General features: G+C 48.3%; 2 protein-coding genes across 4 annotated transcripts in view; one reads left to right on the top strand and one right to left on the bottom strand.

The window, feature by feature from the left end:
- Positions 1 to 3,286, top strand: part of LOC125957213 (lysosome membrane protein 2) — a 41,232-nt gene extending 37,946 nt beyond the window's left edge. Inside the window, exons 8-12 of the mRNA XM_049689759.1 lie at positions 1,797 to 2,052; positions 2,125 to 2,253; positions 2,333 to 2,451; positions 2,528 to 2,653; positions 2,741 to 3,286. Of these exons, the coding sequence (XP_049545716.1) occupies positions 1,797 to 2,052; positions 2,125 to 2,253; positions 2,333 to 2,451; positions 2,528 to 2,653; positions 2,741 to 3,199 (1,089 nt within the window). The 3' untranslated portion in view covers positions 3,200 to 3,286. The remainder of the gene's footprint in view (positions 1 to 1,796; positions 2,053 to 2,124; positions 2,254 to 2,332; positions 2,452 to 2,527; positions 2,654 to 2,740) is intronic.
- A 2,221-nt stretch (positions 3,287 to 5,507) lies between these two features.
- Positions 5,508 to 18,560, bottom strand: LOC125957235 (LHFPL tetraspan subfamily member 3 protein). Of its 3 annotated transcripts, none has more exons than XM_049689795.1 (8): positions 18,512 to 18,560; positions 14,430 to 14,735; positions 10,657 to 10,790; positions 10,424 to 10,550; positions 6,531 to 6,671; positions 6,381 to 6,470; positions 6,158 to 6,257; positions 5,508 to 6,089 (listed from the first exon to the last, which is right to left on the bottom strand). In XM_049689795.1, exons 2-8 carry the CDS (start codon positions 14,569 to 14,571, stop codon positions 5,981 to 5,983), a joined length of 843 nt encoding a protein of 280 aa, XP_049545752.1. In that variant the 5' UTR covers positions 14,572 to 14,735; positions 18,512 to 18,560; the 3' UTR covers positions 5,508 to 5,980. The 3 variants fall into 3 exon arrangements, with proteins under 3 accessions (XP_049545752.1, XP_049545753.1, XP_049545751.1); XM_049689796.1 differs by lacking the exon at positions 18,512 to 18,560 and adding an exon at positions 17,878 to 18,058; XM_049689794.1 differs by lacking the exon at positions 18,512 to 18,560 and adding an exon at positions 14,878 to 15,152.
- Positions 18,561 to 18,819: the final 259 nt, after the last annotated feature.

The raw sequence follows: 18,819 nt of genomic DNA, 5'->3' as shown, positions 1-18,819 counted from the left end.
TGTTCCTGTTATGCCCGTGAGAGGTCTTATTAAATCGTTCCCAAGCAAAGCACGACTGCTTTCATCGCCTTCAGCGCCTCCGGTATTGTCTTACTTAGCAAAGTGCACCCTTTGAAGATTTACGTTTTTTTGCTACACGATACGCGTGTCGTAGAGTCGTCCTGTTACCTTAGATTCCCTAGAGAAGCATTAGAACCTTTTGACGATTGGAAGTTACTTTGTATGAGAAATCGCTGGCGTGAGATGTTCAATAGAGGAACTTTCTAGAAAGAACTTCATATCTCGGAGTGCGATTTCGAAACGATAATCAAACCATTTACACTCGGTTTGCTTTGTTTGATCGAATAATGGTAATGATCGGTGAGAGTCAGTTACTGTCGTGCCACTGAACTCTACACAAAAATGAAGGCCATTGGGATTTCCAATCGTATTGCATCACTCGGTTGCATCACTCGATCACGATAACGTAAGCGATAACGTAACTATTCTATTTAGAATAGATGTTGGCCGATAGTGGATAGAGTTACTTACGGGGCTATCACAAACGAGCCGCTTAGTGCCATGTTCTAACGGCCACAATCAACCATATCGTTGCCAATCAACGCAGCGATAGCGCGGGGATCCATGATACGATGATGTACGCTCGATCTCGCATATTACATCAATCGCGTTAGCGTGCGAAAAGCAAGCATTTCCTATGTTTACACAAAATTCCTCCACCAGCAGCGTGAGTGTGGATCATCGGGCGTGTGTGTGTTTGCTGGAGACAAACCCTGCGTGTGATCCATGATCGAGAAGGTTCTCTAGAAGATCGCTTATCGGTGATTGCGTGTTTATGGAGCTGTGAAAACCTTCTTCTTTTTTCTATTTAGCACCGCCGCAATCAGTAGAGCAACTGATGCCGGTAAAATGGCGTGCTGGTGTGCCCGGCATGAGGAAACGGAAACTTTTCCAAACTCTCACACCGGATAACGCTGGACAAGCGGTTGAGACAGAACCAAGCGGAGGACGCGTGCTTGAACCGTAATTTCTTCCAAGCAAATCACCCGTTTTTGCTTCCGTGTCGTCCCATAAATCATTGTTAACTATTGAGTTGCGAGCAGGGAGGAGCAGGGTAGAGAATCCAGTAAGGAATTTTCCATTCCATCCTCTCCGTACACTTCCTTGTTTGTTGGGCGGCAGACGAGCGATTAGCGTGGATAAAGATCGGAAATTGGTTCTAGGCTTCTAGGGCACAAATCATGTCTTCCCCAATCGTGATCATGCAACGCTATCATTCATCTGTACGATTAGGAACTACCTCTCAAGCCAGCACTAAGCACTCATTGCATTAATTGGATCGTACCTTCCCGTCAAAGGCGCCTCTTGATTATCATTCTTCTATCACCTTTCATCATCACCTTCACCGCAACCGCATCATCATCATCATCACCATCCCGAATTATCCTGATCGATGTTTTCTTATGAGTTTTAAACGTTTGTTTTTGTTCCATTTTGTGATTTACTTCTTTTCTTTTATCCCAATCCCGACTTGATCCGACTTACAAACCAACCAACAACCTCTCCGTCAACCACTACAAACACTCGTTTGCTACAACAAATCCAAAACAACGATCCCGTTTCTTTTTTGTTTCGTTTTTCTTTTTTTATTTCACGACCCCCGCTTCCTCACCCGCACCCACCAAAAACCCGACTACTATCCTTCTTTCTTTCTCTTCTTTCGCTGCTACTTACAAAATGGTTGCTTGCTTGCCTTGCGAAATTATAATTTGCCCCTTGCCTTTGCCAACCAAAAGCGAAACGGTACGCTGACGGAGTACGCGACAATGCACACCGGACACACGGGTATGGACAAGTTCGGGTACTTTGACAAGCTGAACGGGCTGGACCATCTGCCGCACTGGGACGGGGAACCGTGCCGCAATCTGGAAGCGTCCGAAGGTAGCTTCTTTCCACCTCGCGACATCACGCACGACGACGTGGTGTACATCTACGATAAGGATATGTGCCGTAAGCTACCTCTGGTCTACCGGAAACCTGTCGAGAAGGATGGTAAGTAGGAGGGTGTGTGTCCTCGAGTCACACCGAGCAATCGAGTAACAGATGGATCTACGCTCTCCACAGGAATCGGTGCTGATCTGTACACGATCGCCGAAGACGCGTATGGGCCACCAAACAAGAACAACAGTTGCTACGATCACGTCTACTATCAGAGTCGACGAGGACTCCAAAATATCAGCCCATGCCAGTATGGTACGTTACAGCAGCTACAACGGAGGTAATAACCACCAATTCCATTCTAACTCCCTCGATTTGTCCATAATCTCCACAGGGGCTCCAGTGTACATCTCGAATCCACACTTTTTCCAGTCCGACACTGAGTTACTGGACGCCGTCGAGGGCCTTGAGCCGAATCAGGAGCAGCACGAAACGTTCTTCAAAATTCAGCCTGTAAGTACTCGCTGCGATATGTGTCTTTCTCCTCATTTCTAATGTTTGTTCACCTCCCTGTTGATCGTCGTCACAGACATTGGGTGTCCCGCTCGAGGGTCAGGTGCGTGTACAGCTGAATCTTCTAGTCGAGCAGGCACCGCACATCATCGCTACCAAAGACTTCCGAGACTTCGTGTTTCCCATCATGTGGCTCGAGGAGGTAACTAGGAACGATCACCATCGTCTTCATCCGTGATCGCTGATAGCGATGACTAAAATACGATCTGCTTTCGTTTTCCCCCATCAGGGTGTCAGTGAACTAACGCCACCGATTCGAAGATGGATCTACCTGGCAACGGTGTTCGCACCGACCGCTCTGCCCATCCTTTCGTACGGTATGATCATAGCCGGTACGTTCGTGTTGATCTACGTGTTCGTGCGGACGTACAAGAACTTTTTCTTCTCCGATGAACCAACCGCCTCGGAATTGCTCGAACTGGGACGCCGTTCGTTACGCCGTGGTAGCCATCTGATCGGTAACGTACAGCAACGTACCATTGCCCTGCATTGCCGCGAGCGACACAGTCTGCTGCCATCTATCGACCCTACCAGTCAACCGGATGTCGTCTCATCGGGACTTCAGCCGGAGCAGCACCACAACAACAACCATCTCCTGCACAATCACAATCTGCTGCAGGGCTACCATCACCTGTACCTTCAACCCAAGGACCAAAGTCTACTGACCGAAGACAACACACCGGCCTAGGCCGGTCACGAGCTTCCGTTCTACTTCCGTTTCTTTCACTCTCTAGAATGCTGCCACTGATTTCGGTTCGGTTTTTGACAGAGACTGTTACTATTACGAGTACTTTCGCGTCCCGTATACCTCATCTGCTTCCACAAAGGTATACCGCCGTTGTGTTTGAGTTGGCAGCTGCGGTTTGCATCATTTCATCATTCTGCACACTCTAAGCTACTAAGTCTCTATACTAAGTAACGGCCATTCGTAGAGTGTTCTGACTCTCGCTATCCGACTCTCGGCATCCGTCCAATGGTAGAGCACTCGAAACCTTCGATAGCGATACGGATGTGGTAACGGAGATTGAGGAATGTCCATTTGGCAGAATGTTTGCATCCCAAGGGACGAATTGCTTTTGTGTGTAAGCGTAGCGATAAGAAGGAAAATAAAACACACAATTTGCTCAATTGATAGGCCACCCAGCATAAGCGCATCTAGTAATAGACTCATGCAGAGACACCCATTACATATGCATCGTCAGTCATTTCATTCGTTTTAAGTTCAAACGCTAGCTCCTATGCCTTATGAACTAGCTTGTAAATATGATTTAGCCAAAGTGAAAAAAAATGGTGGGAAAAAGCGAAAAATTAAGCTCGAAAGGAACATGGTTAACAAAACAAAAGAATTGTCTGGACGTTGTTGTTTGTGTAGGTCATAAGTAAGAAAAAGCTGGACCGGGGGTAGCCCAGAATAGCGAGAGCCCCACCCGTTCAGCATACAGAATGCAGCTGATGGCAAGAACACTAGAGTCGTAAGCTTCTGTTTAAGGTATAAAGCTATGAAGATCTATTTCTCATCGACTGAGCATATAGAAAAGGGCTGAGTGTAGATAGGAGGAGAGATATTCGTTTTATTATTCATTTTAAAATAAATTCTTTTCTTTTCGCTTTTTAAACCGTGTTGGTTTTGTGTTTCAGTATGCAGATTGTTTGGCTTCAACGATATCAACTCGTATGCGTCTCGCGAACGATTTTGTGACACCTTAAATGTGGCAGACACGCTGTGTTGTGCGTCTTTTGATATTCCCGGACAGTAGCTCCTTCCAAACTTATGTCAGCACCTAGAACCAGCCGAGACACCTGCTGATGTCGACAATTACCGAAAGCACCGAACGATAATTAATCAGTATCCCTCTTCCGTTCGCCAATACCAACCGAGATGGACCAAGGAAAAAAATCCCATCATCACCGATCGTCAATTAAGTAATTAGATTCTAACGAAGCAATCGCGCGAGACACAACACGCCAGCACGGTTCCTCTCACCTCGGAGGCACGTGGCATGCCAGACCGGAGGGATCTGAAGTGTAACCTTTTGGAGTTTGTTTTCCGTTTGTCTGGTGCACTAATTACCGCTAGCAACGTGCGGTCGAGTCACAGGTTCAAGAACACCGATTCACAGTCTCTCCGAAAGGGAGGTGGGACAGGATAGAACAGGAGCGTAATTAAGTCGTCGCCCGGCGACTAGCTGCTGCTAGAACACGTTGACTCGAGGTCCATGATTACTCGAGACCAGTTTTCCTATTCTGATCGCCTGTTTACGCCGGCTTTTCGTCACCTCTTAGGTCACTCGTAGGAGTGCAGCCTGTGGCCTGTCCGGTGGTGCTTACGTGCAGCGCCACATGGAACTGTCCCGTGACGCGCTCGGCCGGTGAACGCCCCTTCGTAAGGTACGCAACCACAAGGTTAAGGTTAGCGGGAAACTTATGAATGAACGGCTACGTCAGCACCGATTTACAATCAATCATCTGTTCTAAACGAGCAACTATTGGCCCAACTAGTGACCTGCTTCTGGAAGGTCATAGGAGTACACGAGGTGATCTTCTTTTCCAAACCATAACACACTTACACCTTGCTCTCTGCTTACAATGTAGGCAATCGACACCACTGCACGTATGTGGGTCACATGTTGTCAATAGGAGAAGCAAGACGATCAGATAGATCGAAGTGATCGAACGAATAAATTTGTTCGGACGCCCGTAGCGAATGAATATTCAATGGATTCATACATTATTTACATTTACGTATGGTCCGTCCCGTTGAGGAAGATTTGTGACTGTTTTGCACCCGTGGTTAGTCTAATTAATGAAACGTTCTAGCATGGCAATGAACGCTCATGATAATGATGGAGTAATCAAAGGAATATTTATACTATCGTTACTTCTACTAGTGGAAAAATTATGGTGTTCAAGAGACCACCCGTGCAAGGAGACACTGCTATTAATAACTGGATTTCTTTCCCCTCGAGCATTAAGGCATACAACACACACACAGATCGTGCGTTTCAGTAGAAAAGGAACGGTATCGTCCTTTCCTTTGTTGTTGGTTTTTGGTAGATGTAATTCAATTAAACATATTCTCATTTTCGCTAAAAACCGAAAAACAGTGGCTACCCTAAAGATAAAACATATTTACGCGCATTAACAAAACAGGAAAAAAGGGTCGGAGGACAGTGATAGTGACACAGGCAATAGGCCAGGGGGAACTGATTGAGTAAAGGGAAACCTTAAAACTACACTGTTTGCTCTTGCACATTGCGTCCGTTGTGTCCGTTTGGATTCGATTCGCTCGGTAGCTCGGTTCATTTGCTCATTGTTTGTCTCCTAAAATAAAGATTTCTTCCGTCAACCCGGGCGAGTGGAGGGGTTCACGAAACGATTCAATAAGTTAAAATCAGCGGAGCCGGACCGGAGCGTAGTAATGCATTTGGCTCGGCTATAACCGGTGTGTGTATGTGTGTGTGTGCCTTCTTTACAGCTGGAACTGATGCAAAGAGCTATGATAATCGGGTCGCATGCCATGCCCGTATCGACTCGCCGCTCTGCTCGATAGTGTATCGTTGCCGTTCATGTGGTGCGCCCTGCAAAATGTATGAATCACAAAAGTGTTACCCGTTGTGTACCACAGACACCGTGCTTCGGTACTTACATATGAGGTGGCGCCACTAGTAAAACCGGCTGCAGATTCAGCGATTTCCTTGAGCCCGCGATGCTGACCGCATCCGTCACGTACGCGTTATTGATCTCTCCTACAAGGGAAACGGGACGAGAAAGAGAGAAAGAAGGTATAAAAATGCAGCCCAGTGAGATGCGTTAGTCGAAGCGGCTTTATCGAAGACCCCATTCATACGCAGGCCAACCTTTATACGTACGGCTTTGATACTGCGGTTCCGGTTGCAGGCGCACATGTCGTGTCGCAAGGATGAACGATAGCGTCGCGAGGATAAATCCGTCAATGCAAGCTACATCAGGATGATGAGAAGTTATTTAAAATGCACTCCAAGCGGCCATTTCAAACTTACCAATTATTGCCAACGGATAGGCCCAGCGCATACTGCACAGACCAACCTCAAATCGGTTCGATTCGGGACCGCAAACCTTACGGAACTCGTCCGAGTTCCATCCGAACGGGAACGAGACGCAAGCAATTACCATGCATAGTGCTGTTAGATGAAATATAATGGAAGGAATATTAAACATTGTCTTCATTTCGTATGCTTTCAGCAATGAATCAGCCAGCTGCGCTTAACATTCGTTCAATCGACTCCTCATTGCACAATAATACAACTCATCCGTGTGCACGATCGTCATGTTCCGTGAGAAGAACGGCGCCGCTTGACATTTGCAAAGCATGAACACCACATACTAACCAGCACACAACGAAGCCATATTGAGTAAGCAAAACCCCGTAGAAGCACCCGGTACAAAGAGAACCCCCGACATGGGCCTCGAGCCCTAGTAGGGGAGAACCTCCTGCAGAGCAAACAATCGTATCAGCAGGCAGCAGGAAATGGCTCCAGAGATTCGCACCGATCGCGAAACAATACCATAAATTGCGGAACCATCAGATAAGCCACAGTCAGCCAGCGGTTGTTACACATTATGTGCGCACAACCTCACAATCCCACACATGGCCGATGGCCACTGGTATCGTTGTCAGCATCCATCGCAGTCAGTTCTTGTCTGCTTTGTGGAGCATGTAAGCTGTGGATTTGCATACATTACATGTATGGTTCCGCAGAGTCAACTAAGGCGCCCAGGTTAGTGTGGTTAATGGTTCCCAAAAACGTTATAAAAGTAGATTTCACTCGCCTCGGGAACGCGACGGGATGGTGAGATTCGTTCCGTAAAACACAAACCCGTCGGCGTCGAGGTAAGCATTAAAACGTTCCTCACTATCCTACCGGACAATCATAAACATAAAGGAGAGTGTTCAAGTGCCCTCATGTCTTATGTGAACGACGCGGTTTACCAACCATCCATCACGGCACCGTGCTTGACATTCACGCGATTGCTACCGGAAGTGAGTGGTGAAGTGGTGAAGCGCATCGTCCGTTTTAATGGCTTTTCGTCGCCAAATCTCCAAGTCACAAAGTGCACAATTAGCCTATCATCGTCAGCGTTGGCAACGTAGAGTAGAAAGTGGCGAAAACCCAGTCAGTATTGGCTTCGACAGTCCGGCATTTAATAAAATATTTTCGATGAGCAAATGAAGGAAAGTGTCTGACGCTAATTTAAAACAATCTAGTCACCGTCGTCCGCTGGCTCTCGTTTGGTTCATCTGCGAAACAGATCGTAACACAGGCAACATTGGGCCTACCCACGGTCTGCCTAGTTAGTAGGCTGGCGTGGAAAATGTCGCTCCGAGAAAGTGCCGCTCCAACAGGAGATCGCTGGTCGATCAACCGATCCACCAGTCAATCAAAAGCCCAGGAACAGAATGGAACACACGAGAGTGTTTGTGTGCATTAGGCGATCCATAGCCAGCACAATGTTGCTTTCGTGGTTGCTTTTCGGCTACAGTTTACATCATATGCCATTTTTCTTTCATTTCCCTCCACCTCCGAGGCCAGGATGCACGCAATACCGGTAATAATGTACCATAAATGGTGGCTCCAAAAACCTTGTTTGCCATTTCGGCAGCACAACAACAACACCTTCGCGCCAACACTGGGTCACTACGCGTGAAAGAAGTGATGACGAAGAAAGTGAAAACTGGCTTGCCGGCCAAGCTCTTATGCACCACCGGTATATGCCAGAGTCCTCTCACCCACCCCGCCAGGATTATGATCAATAAGATTCGATCGTAGGTGAGGGGTGGTGGATGGCAAATGGCAAATTGGTCGCGTAATTTTTACGGTACGCGCAACGCTACAAATGGATGATTTGTTTCGTCGTTCCACGCGGTACGCACGCGTTTTTGGGGCCAGTTGGTGGTTCAGTAACGTTTCAATTGCCCATTATTACCAACACCATAACTGGCCTGCGGTGCATTATAGTTTTATTACTCCAAAAGGCTTTATGTTTGCACACCCGATCGCTCGAGACAAACAGCGCATCATCAATTACGAAGATGATGAGCCTTCTTCATGTAGCGCAACCCCGCGGGCGGGCTGATCGACCCAAGGGGGGAAAAAACAAAATGGCAAACCTGCATCAACTCTTGCTCTGTTGATGGGTTTGAACCATAATTTTACTTTCAAATCAACTTTCACTCGCAGCCGGCCCTGCCGCCTCCGGTGTGCGCCTTGACATTGTCTAGGACGAAGACCAGCAGTAACCGGAGCAGGGAAACTGGTGTCAACAAACTTGACCATCCTGAAGGCTCCCACAACATCGGGTGGGACGACATCAGGGAGCAAAACTCGTTTACGACCGCTACCGGACCAGAACATACCGCATACCGAAACCAGTTCGCCAATAAAGGTCGTTTCTCCCCCCCTGAGGGGTGAGTGCGTACGGAAATCCAAATCTAGATCTGAACACTGGACGACAGCAGCAGCTCTCAGCGGGAAACGGGAAATCGAACCCATTTTCGCTACCAGTACCACTACCGCGGAAGGCTTTCGTTTTCCACGCGACCAACGAGTACTTTCGTGCACATAAAATCGTCGATCGATGCTGCGAAGCAGTGAGCGAAGCAGGCTAGAGCGTTGACAATGACCTACTTCCTGCCGAAGACCGAACGGCAGCAGCGGCGGCAGCGGTGGCCTTTCTCTCACCACAGCCTACGAGTCCAGGCCTTCTGCTTTCTGCCTTTCCCGGACGTTCCACAGCGCGGAATGGAATGGAGTCACTTCAACCGGCATATGCTACCAATCGTGTCTTGGTCGCTGAAGCTGTGCGGCTCTCGACTTGAGTTGCCCGGTTCGATCATTTCTCTTTCTTTTCCGGAATGGAGCTTTCTTTTGCTGTGACCATGATCCATGCCACGGGACCGGTGCGCCTCGATTCGTTAAACCGGTTCGCTGGTACAGTCTCGATCGGCTTCGACCGTCCCGCGCCATCCGTAAGCTAATGATTGGCCTTCAAAGTGGGACCTTATCGATCGAACGTACGGCCGGCTGGAGGGAAGTGCCCAAGTGGCAGCAAGAGCCCCCGGGAGAGGAATTGAACTTGAGGGTGGAAGGAAACCGCCTTTCGTCCGGTGGTGGTGGACTGTGGAGTACACGCTCGATCGTTTTTCCTTTCGCTTCCGATGAATGGGCTCAATTGCATTGGAATACGAGCGCACTCCAGCCCATCCTACCCAATGGCCCTTTCGTAGAGGCGGATCTGATGCGTAAGTGCACTGCAATAACCACCATTGCCTTTCTAATGACCTACCTCTCGCCCGCGATAGACCGACCGTATCTTGAAGCTATTAGCAGGAAAAATTAAGCCATCGACGGGTTATCGATCGAGTGCTCGAGCTCATACTCGGAAGACTCTTCTTATTCCAACCTCCTTCCTCCCCTCGGCGGGGGTTGTGCTAATTGCGCAAAAATACTCCTTCCGGTCGCTCGATTGTGCTCCAACATTCCGTGGCATTTCCATCGTGACCGTGGGCACCCGAAACCATCAAGCATTGCGGCACGACGCTAATGAACTTTTCGTTGCCGTTCCTCTTGTTCCCTTTTTACTATTCCGGTGTGCCCCCAGGGGGCTGCGCTGGGAAACCGGGAACCTTTCGTCAACATTTTTGGTGGATGCGCTTCTCACTTCGCAAGCCGTGCGGATTTTCCCACAAATTAGCGCTGGCCTGGGCTGGAGCGAACAATCCTGGCCAACAATGTTTGAAATGGCAGTGCCCTGCCAGCTGCCTATCACGCAACGCGATGTGCGCACAGGGGAGTGCGTGAGGGCACACCGTTACGCAGTAGAACCTCACGATCCTCACGATGACGTTCACGTCATCACGCACACGCACACTCACCGGAAAGCATCTGCATCCAGCCGCAAAGATGGAAAACGGTCGTCGACTTCATGAATACCATGAGCAGCAGGCAGCAGATCGCTAGGACGGATGTGGCCACGGCAAGCCCACAAAATACGGTCGCAACCTGCAAAAGAACGGAGAGGATTAGTATTTCTGTCACTGAATGAGGCCACCGTAAGCATAAGAAGCAGTTCCCAGGAGTCATCATGCTTCCCCCATACTACACTCACCTGAAACGCAATGGATTGCATCTCGAGTAGCTCCTCGAGCTTACCGCTGCAGCTATCGTTGAGCTCATCCTTCTGACAGATCTGCCACAGCCCGAGCCGACCACCGGCATCGGAATCGGAGTCACCAACCCATTCTGCAAAACAAATTTAAAAAAAAACGCGAGAGCAAAACGCACGCGATCAGTAGGCTTCGGGTAAAGAAACCCAAATTATGCTTCCACCCTTTCTTCACACCTAACGCCACCCCTCAAAGCTTGCGTCACATGCAATCCATTTACCTCGCACCATTAACCACCGCACCACGGTTTACGGGGAGCCTTCTCGCACTCGGTGTGTCAATGGAACCGCCAACTACCGGTTTGCGAGCAGCGCAGCACAGCGCAAGCAAAACCAATCGTTCACCAACGAGAAGACAGTTAAATAACAGCGTAGCCGGCAACAGTCGTTGCTTACCAGAACGAATTCGAAATCTTATGCTTCTGGTCTAGCGACATGGACGCGGTGTGCCCGTTGTTGTGCCACCACAACCAATGCCATAATGTTGAATCGGAGCGGCAAATCGTGGCACTGGCGTCACCTAGTACACAGGGGCAAATGCACTTCACGAGCACGTCCTGTGAGGTCGGTCCGCGGAAGGGTCACACAAGTTCGTGATCGTGGCGCAGAACGCAGATCGCAGTGCTCTCGAGGCAGTGCTCCGAGGGCCATTATGCTTAAACCAACAAATTGTTCACTCGAAAGGCGAAAGAAATGGCATGGCGGTGATTGCGTAAAGCTCACCGGCGCACCAATTCATGAGTCAGCGGTCCAGCAGAAGCCGGCAGAACATAGTCCTCGCCTGTCGGAGTAACTGGAACTGTGGTGGTGCGCTTGCATAAGTGTCTGATCGATTGGCTGCTGCAGAATCGCATTTTGGTAGTAAATTTGAATTTTGGCATTTCGCTTTGGAGCTCGAGCTGCCTCAAATTGCCGATATTGTAACTGTACCGCAACCGGCATCATTAATCAATAATCTATGATCATCGAAATAGTTTAGCCAATTGCGATCGAATCGGTCAACAGTTCGATCGCATCGAGGCAAACACAGTTTAGTGAGGCACGAGAGGAAAGGTTCTTGGCGAACGGAGGGGCGCCCATTTTGGTTTGAAGAAAATCATAAATTTGCTTCAAATTTTAGGTTGTGTGGAACTGGACCGGTGATTATGATTGATTACAGCATTGCGAGCATCTCTCCCGTTTCTCGTAGCAGCTTGAGTTGAATAACGATGCGCGGTGATCACACAAACCCATGCCCAACGATCGCACCCCTCGGCAGATGATACGATTCCATTCCGATTCCGATTAATAATGAATCTTTCAAACATGCAAATCATGTTCTCCGGCAGTATACTGCCGCTATAGCGATCTCCATGCATGGTAATGAAGGGGAAAAAAGGGTGGAAAAAGACGGCAAATTAACCAGCAATTCCATCTCATGACCACCGGCTGCCGGTTGTCGCGCAGCATGCGCGAGGTGTTTATTGCAGCAGGTGGACCCATCCCCCCAGGGGGGGTTAGCTTCAAATTAGCGCCGCAAGTGTAAGCGCTCCGGGCAGTGCAATCGATTCCGTTTCGTCTTAATCAGATGACGAATTACCGTTGGATGGTGAAAGAGAGAGAAAGAGAGAAAGAGGAGGCAATTGGGTGCAAATTCAATGGGGCGAGCGATGGTGGTTTTGCAAATGCCAGATGCGATCACAGCTGCGATCACCTTGCGATCCGCAATTACTCCCAAAAAACAGGGGTGGCAGGTTATGGGAGGCTCAGGATGGGGTGGAAATGCGGCAAACTTTTACTTTCCGGTCACGGGGTGGCACATTATTGCATCATCGCGATTGCTTTTCTTGTTTTTCTCTCTCTTTTTGCGAAAAGCCACCCAAGAAAGGCGAGAAAATTGTGGTGGGCCTTCACTCGATCCCGTGATCATTATGATTATTATTATGATTAATCTAGCGCATTATTTCCTTACTGAAAGTACAACGCGGTATACAACGGTAGAGAGAAAGAGAGCGAGGGGCAGCAAGCCTTTTCGTAGCATTTGTGCATTTCCCGCGACCAAACCACAAAGATCGCTACGATCTCGGTGTCGAGGCGTACCTTTTACTCCTGTCAAACCATTTAGCGGAAGTTTTAATGAGCTTGCGAAAACATCGACCAATTGTTGACACTGCTGTTGGTGCTGCTGCGCAATATGTTGCGCGACAAAGCTGGTGGCTTCGGAGCTCCGAATCCAATTGCCAGGATGCACGTGCCACGTACGGTAGCAAGTCGCATTTTAAAAACAAATGGCAGGTGAGAAGGTCATCCAGAGCTGCCACCTGCACTGCTAGTGACCACCACCGAAGCGATGTGAGCGAGCGATGTGCGCGGGGTGAGAACATGCTGGCCGTATGCTCTTCGTTGTGACCGGGCAACGGTTAATTGAATCTAAAGAAAAGCCGCCCGCCTATTGCAAGTGACCCCCAACAGACCAATTGCCCCATCATATCACTGCGCAGCATCTGCGTTAAAGTATCCATTGTCTTTGGAGCCGTTATTATTGGATTGTTGGGCCCTCCCGGCGCAAACGGAATCTCAAATGAGTCAAGAACGCGCCCGACCGACAACGGAACGGGAGTCGCGGAACATAAAACCCATCCAGCCGAATCCTACTACCCTTTTGAAACCCTTTGCCGGTGAGCTGCTGCGGAGGGTCATTGTGCTGCCGGTGGCAGAAGTGGCATTAAAAGATCATTTGCGAAGAGCGAAGTCGTTAGCAGTTCATCGGTAATGGATGATTTCTGCTCGCTGCTGCTTCTGCCTTGCGCTAACTGTTATTTAACCTTCTTGCCACGTGTGTTTGTGCGTTAATGAAACACACGAGCAGACTGCTTTCTCTTGATTTTAATTTGTAATCGACATTCGATTAATATGTTTTTCGTTCGATTCAAACTATAAAACATAAGCTTAAAAACGACTTTATGATTAACTTGATGATTTTTAGATTGAGTCATTATGCCAATTCGGCTTGCAATTTATACTTTGTATTTCATTCTGCTTCGAATTAACCTTGTACTTTTGCTTCGGATAGACGAAAAATTGGTACTTTTACAACAATATTAAAAAGTAGTTTTATGTTGGTAATCCAATAAGAAACAAAAAGACAATTCGATATTATCGGATTATTTCTGGTTTAAATTTGAAACTACTCTTACTGATCCAAAGAATTGTAACATGTTCTTGTAAAGATTTTGCAAATTAATTGTGTTCTGCTACGACTTCTTATACCAAGACCGTTTCAACTGAATAACCGTTGACGATAAACTGAGTTTTTAGCTTATTTTCTACACACCAATCGGCTGTTGAAGGCTATAAATAAAGATAAATTTGTTCCAGATTAAAACACCCAAAATAGCTAAAAACTGAGCATTGCTTTCAGCTTTTTCCAAGCGCAAAAACAGCTTTCTCAGCGTCTTGGTGACACATTTACCGTGATTCGTTCTCAAACAAAACGAGCTGAGCTCATGGTACGGCTGTATCACCAACGTTTTAAGGTCGCCATCGTTCCGAGGTGAAAATGTCGCACGTCGTACCGATACGACAGGAAGGTGATATTGTCGTGCCCTAGTAAAGGCATGGGGATGAACTCGTTTACCAAGCCAACAATAACATCGACGATTGCTACGAAGACGCGCACTTCGTATCGATATGTTCTGTTCCCAACAGTGCACACAACTCACCATATCGTTACTTACCCGGTGTGACGAAGGCAACAACACTGATGATCGCGTAGCAGATACTGAAGATGGCCCACAGGACAGCGATCGCCTTCGAGTTCCGGATGTAGTTGGTGGCGTACATGTGGCTCGAGTCAACGTACTCAATTTTCGTCCCCATTGTAAAGATGATTGTGATGGCTTCTGCTCCTGCTGCTGCTGCTGCTGCTGTCGCTGTTGTTGTTGCTGCTTTTTATGTCCGATCCCCACAACTCTCTTTCTTGCACCGGTACACGAAATGTTGTTGATTTTAATGCAAAAACGTAACTGACACGCACTTGTTAACTATGGATGGTTCACGTAAAGGGGGCAAAGAGGGTAAAAAGGGAATGAAGTTAACAAAACAACGATCAAAACCACCGAGGAACACAGCGCCGGTCTCGGGGGGTAAAGGGGCACAGTTGACACCACACGCAAAAACACTAACGGTTCACTCTCACTGGTGGGTTGCGAAGCATCATCTGCGCGGCACTGAAATGACACCGCACCGCAACCGGTGTTCGCAGCCGGTGGTTCCAATTTTCACTCCAAGCGGACTACTGCCGCCGAAACAGAAAAGCGTGGACAACGTCCACGACACTCTTTTACGCCACCAGCGACGGCAGTTCTTCTCAATTACGAGCCACACTCGGCGCTCGGTGGACTACAATGCGGAGTGATCTGCCACGAATGCCACAACGGTGACGACAACGACGACAACGACGACGAGGCCGTGTGGTGTTGATGTCTGTTGAAAGCAAATATGGTGTCAGTAAAGTGATCGTTGCGAAAAAGCGTTTGTCGCTTGGCACATCACGATCCCTTTTTCGAAAGCTCTCGTTTTGTGATCCACCCTAAAGTGATGCATGATACCCGCCGGTAGGTATCGTGTGTCGTTCGCCGTGGTCTCTGCGTTCAAATTCAACCCACCAAATGGACAAACATATGATACGGAAGCCAAAGTTTTCCTTTTATATTTCATCTACTTCGGAAACCAAAAACCACACCGAGCCACAAATCTCATCAAATCAACTCCGTTTTAAGTCGCAAACCGGAGATGATCATTTGTTGATATAATTCTCACTTCCGATCGGCCGGATCTTGAATCATCGTGCACGTGCGCTCCCATGTGGCCGCGTGGTATGTTTTAACTAACACCAAACGATTACCTCTTTGGCGCGAAATACCACTCCGCACCGTAGCGCGACTGTACGGCATTCGTAGCGCGGCGCGCCAATCATGTAATTTATGTAATCAAAATCAAATCAATAGCAAATTACCCTGAAGGGAGAAAGGGATGCCACGATGGGAGAGGAATCTTTCGCTTTCCACGTAAATTTCCGCTTGCAGCATGCGCAAAGGGCTAAAAAATAGTCTAAATGCCTCCCCACAATGGACGACGACGACGACGAGCGAGCCACGATCGGTGCAGATAAACAATAACCACGGAAACAAACGATCCCGGGTGAGATCAGCCACGGAATGGCGTTACATGATTATTGGAAACAATGTTTTCGCGGTTTACCATTCAACAAATCGCTTTTCACTTATCGGCACATCGGTTCGTGGTTTAGGGTCTTCTTTCTCTCTCTCTTTCTTCGGCTTGTTAACCTTACTTGCCCTACGAGTGCAACCGTGCACCTTTAAATGATTGCCAAGTAATACGAAAAAGTACCTTCCCCTAAAGACAAGCAACCAACAGGCTCGCGGTGTAATATAATTATTACAAACTGGTAATATCTCTCGATCGTAAATTCTCACCAGTTCCTAGCTTCACGCTCGTTGAAGTCTTTCGTCCGGATGGCTGCGCATCTTGCGTAACCTTTACAACATACCGAACCGCTACAACAGTGAAGTGAAACATTCATCATTAACACCACCACAAACAGCCATACGGTGATAGTTCATCACATCTTATGCTTCTAATGCGCCGTGGGTAAGATCATGAACGCCCTCAATGATCGTGTTCGCTAGAGCCTCTATAGAGGCTCTATATACGTCTCCGTCTGAGCGTGTAAACTAGGCACCTACTACCGATACGCAGTTCCCCGTTTTTTTTTCTTCTCGCATCTTGGAACCGCAGGTTCTCTTCTATTTGACCTCGTTTCCAGCGGACCCCAAAGGGTACACGACACGATGGCGGAGACTATCTTCCGTGCCACGTTACCGATCTCTCTCTGTTTCTCGCTCTTTCTCGCTCTGTGTCGAGGTGTACAGTCTGCTACTGCCGCTGTCAATTTGATTAATGGACTAACACTCGAATCTAGGAATCTCCCGAATTGCCCCGTCCCGAAAACCGCGATCGTACCTTTCCCAAACCGTGCTGGGAGCTTCTTTCGAAAGTGCCATTTGTTTACATTCTTCCAATACACTCAATTCGGATTTCGATCGATCGCAGCTGCTGCTGCTGGATTGGAGAGTATATGTGTGCAAAGAGAAGATCGCCACCAACACGATCTTCAACTCGATCTTCTCATTGCACCAGCACACTACATTCAGCAGTCAGGAGAAGAGAACGTCTCGCATGCCTCTGTCTGGTGGGAAGAGCAGCAAAAGTCAAAACGGCGTAACCAACGAACGATCGCTGCTCTGGAGTTGCTGTTGGTGCAGCAGAGACGGTTCATGTCAGGTGGTTCTTCTTTAGGTTCCTCCTTTCTACAGCTCAACCAGCCCCTGATCAGGTCAGGAACGAACGACACAAAGAGCCCGGTACACACAAGCACACAGGCTTATGCCGCGGGTGCCAAAAGGAGAAGAGAGACAACATCATGGCGTCGTCATGCGATCACATGCACTTACGGACTCCACGGCTGGAGAACCGGCCACACCATCATCTCCACCATCTCATGCTGATCATCGCAATGAAGAGCTTCATGAATCATGGTTCGGCGAATGGATTCCGCAGTACCGAGAGCTTTTGGAATTCCGACTCCGAGTTGAACTCCGTGAAGCGTATAAATACGTCAACTTGAATCGATTGAAATCTTATTTTTTTTAACAAACCTAGATAATATGCGGCTTGTAGACTGCACATTAGTGGCCAAGGCCGTTTGGTTTGAAGGTGTTCCACTCGATTTGTTGTCGGTATTCATCCCCACCGTATAAGGAATGCATTTTTATCCTTTCGCGAAAGCAACTCTTCACTTCTTGGGATTGTCGTGGGGCCGTTCTGAGTGACTTAACCAGTAACCCGTGAAGGACGAATTCTGTGTTTGCGGCGTAGTGCCGATATGACCGCGTCTACCACCTTCCATCCGGCAACAACGGGCTAACGGCAACGCGGGGTACGATTGTTGAAATTTCCATTTCCGTTGCAGGCCGTGGGGTTCCCACGGAATAAGCAAAAAGTCAAAACACCACACGCTTTTACGGCGCCATTCTTCCCTCTACGGCCTCGATTCTTGGGTGCCCCCTGCCGATGCTCTGACCTGCTTGCTTGCTTGCTTACTGGCTGGCTCGCCGTGGTTCCGTGTTTTTTAAAGGTTTTCCTCGCGTTTGCAAATCATGCATACCGCAGAGAACGGGTGCGCGCGCTACTTTGGGGTACTTTTCCTAATTTACTGCATCTCGATGGTGCGTACCGTTACCGCGGCAACGGGGAGGAATTCTTTTCATACGAATTTAACACACTTTTCCAGTCGGTCAGTCAGTCCGGTGGATCGATTTCACTCGTCTTCCCGTACAGACTGGGTCGATCATGAACCGTTGGGCTGGAGGAAGGCACCGTCTCTCATATGATCTCTACGTGATTCGCTAATGCTTCTTTGGATCCAGGGATCGTGGGGATCGCATTAGCATCAGCAGTAGTAAGAGTTGTTAAAATTCAACACAAGAAACGGCAAGATCGCAAAGAACGAAAACAACGATCATCAGCCACCACTCCTGTCCACTAACACTACTTGCGGCGAACACTAACACGCGCACAAAATTTCTTAAGAATACACGTCTTCAGAGGATCGAAAGCGCAAGAGAACGGGTGATCACCGACCGTCCGAGGCAGGTAAAGATGACGGGCCCCTTCTCTTGAAGTGGAACGTACAATCACGACGAAACCTGCGATTTCTGCAAACGTTGCAACCAACCTTCGCTTAACTGAACGCAACACGACGGTGGCCCGATCGACACGGCTTCTCGTACGAAACTGAAACCTCCGGCTTAGCCGCCATAGCCACCTCTTCCAGCGATCACGGTACCATGATCGCGGTGAACCTTTATGCTGTGCAGCCACATAAGGCGAGGATCATAAAAAAATACCTTTCGCTCTCTCTCTTCTGTTTGGTTCTCTCACTGGTGCGACTGAAGATCGCAGACACCAACACGAGCAAGCTGATCTGCGGCATAAGCGAAGCAAAAATTTTCAAACATTTTAGCAACCGTACAGAATCTGTTG

Source organism: Anopheles darlingi, chromosome 3, assembly GCF_943734745.1.
Source record: "Anopheles darlingi chromosome 3, idAnoDarlMG_H_01, whole genome shotgun sequence".
Classification (NCBI taxonomy): domain Eukaryota; kingdom Metazoa; phylum Arthropoda; class Insecta; order Diptera; family Culicidae; genus Anopheles; species Anopheles darlingi.
This window is presented reverse-complemented; position numbering and strand designations above follow the sequence as displayed.

Bases quoted from the DNA above. Each gene is read 5' to 3' on its own strand.
- LOC125957235 (XM_049689795.1), bottom strand. From the start codon at position 14,571: ATGGGGACGAAAATTGAGTACGTTGACTCGAGCCACATGTACGCCACC. The intron at 6,672-10,423 runs GTGAGTGTGCGT...TTCATCTAACAG, and splicing joins CTGGATGCAGATGCTTTCCG to CACTATGCATGGTAATTGCT. The intron at 6,471-6,530 runs GTAAGTTTGAAA...ATCCTGATGTAG, and splicing joins CTATCCGTTGGCAATAATTG to CTTGCATTGACGGATTTATC.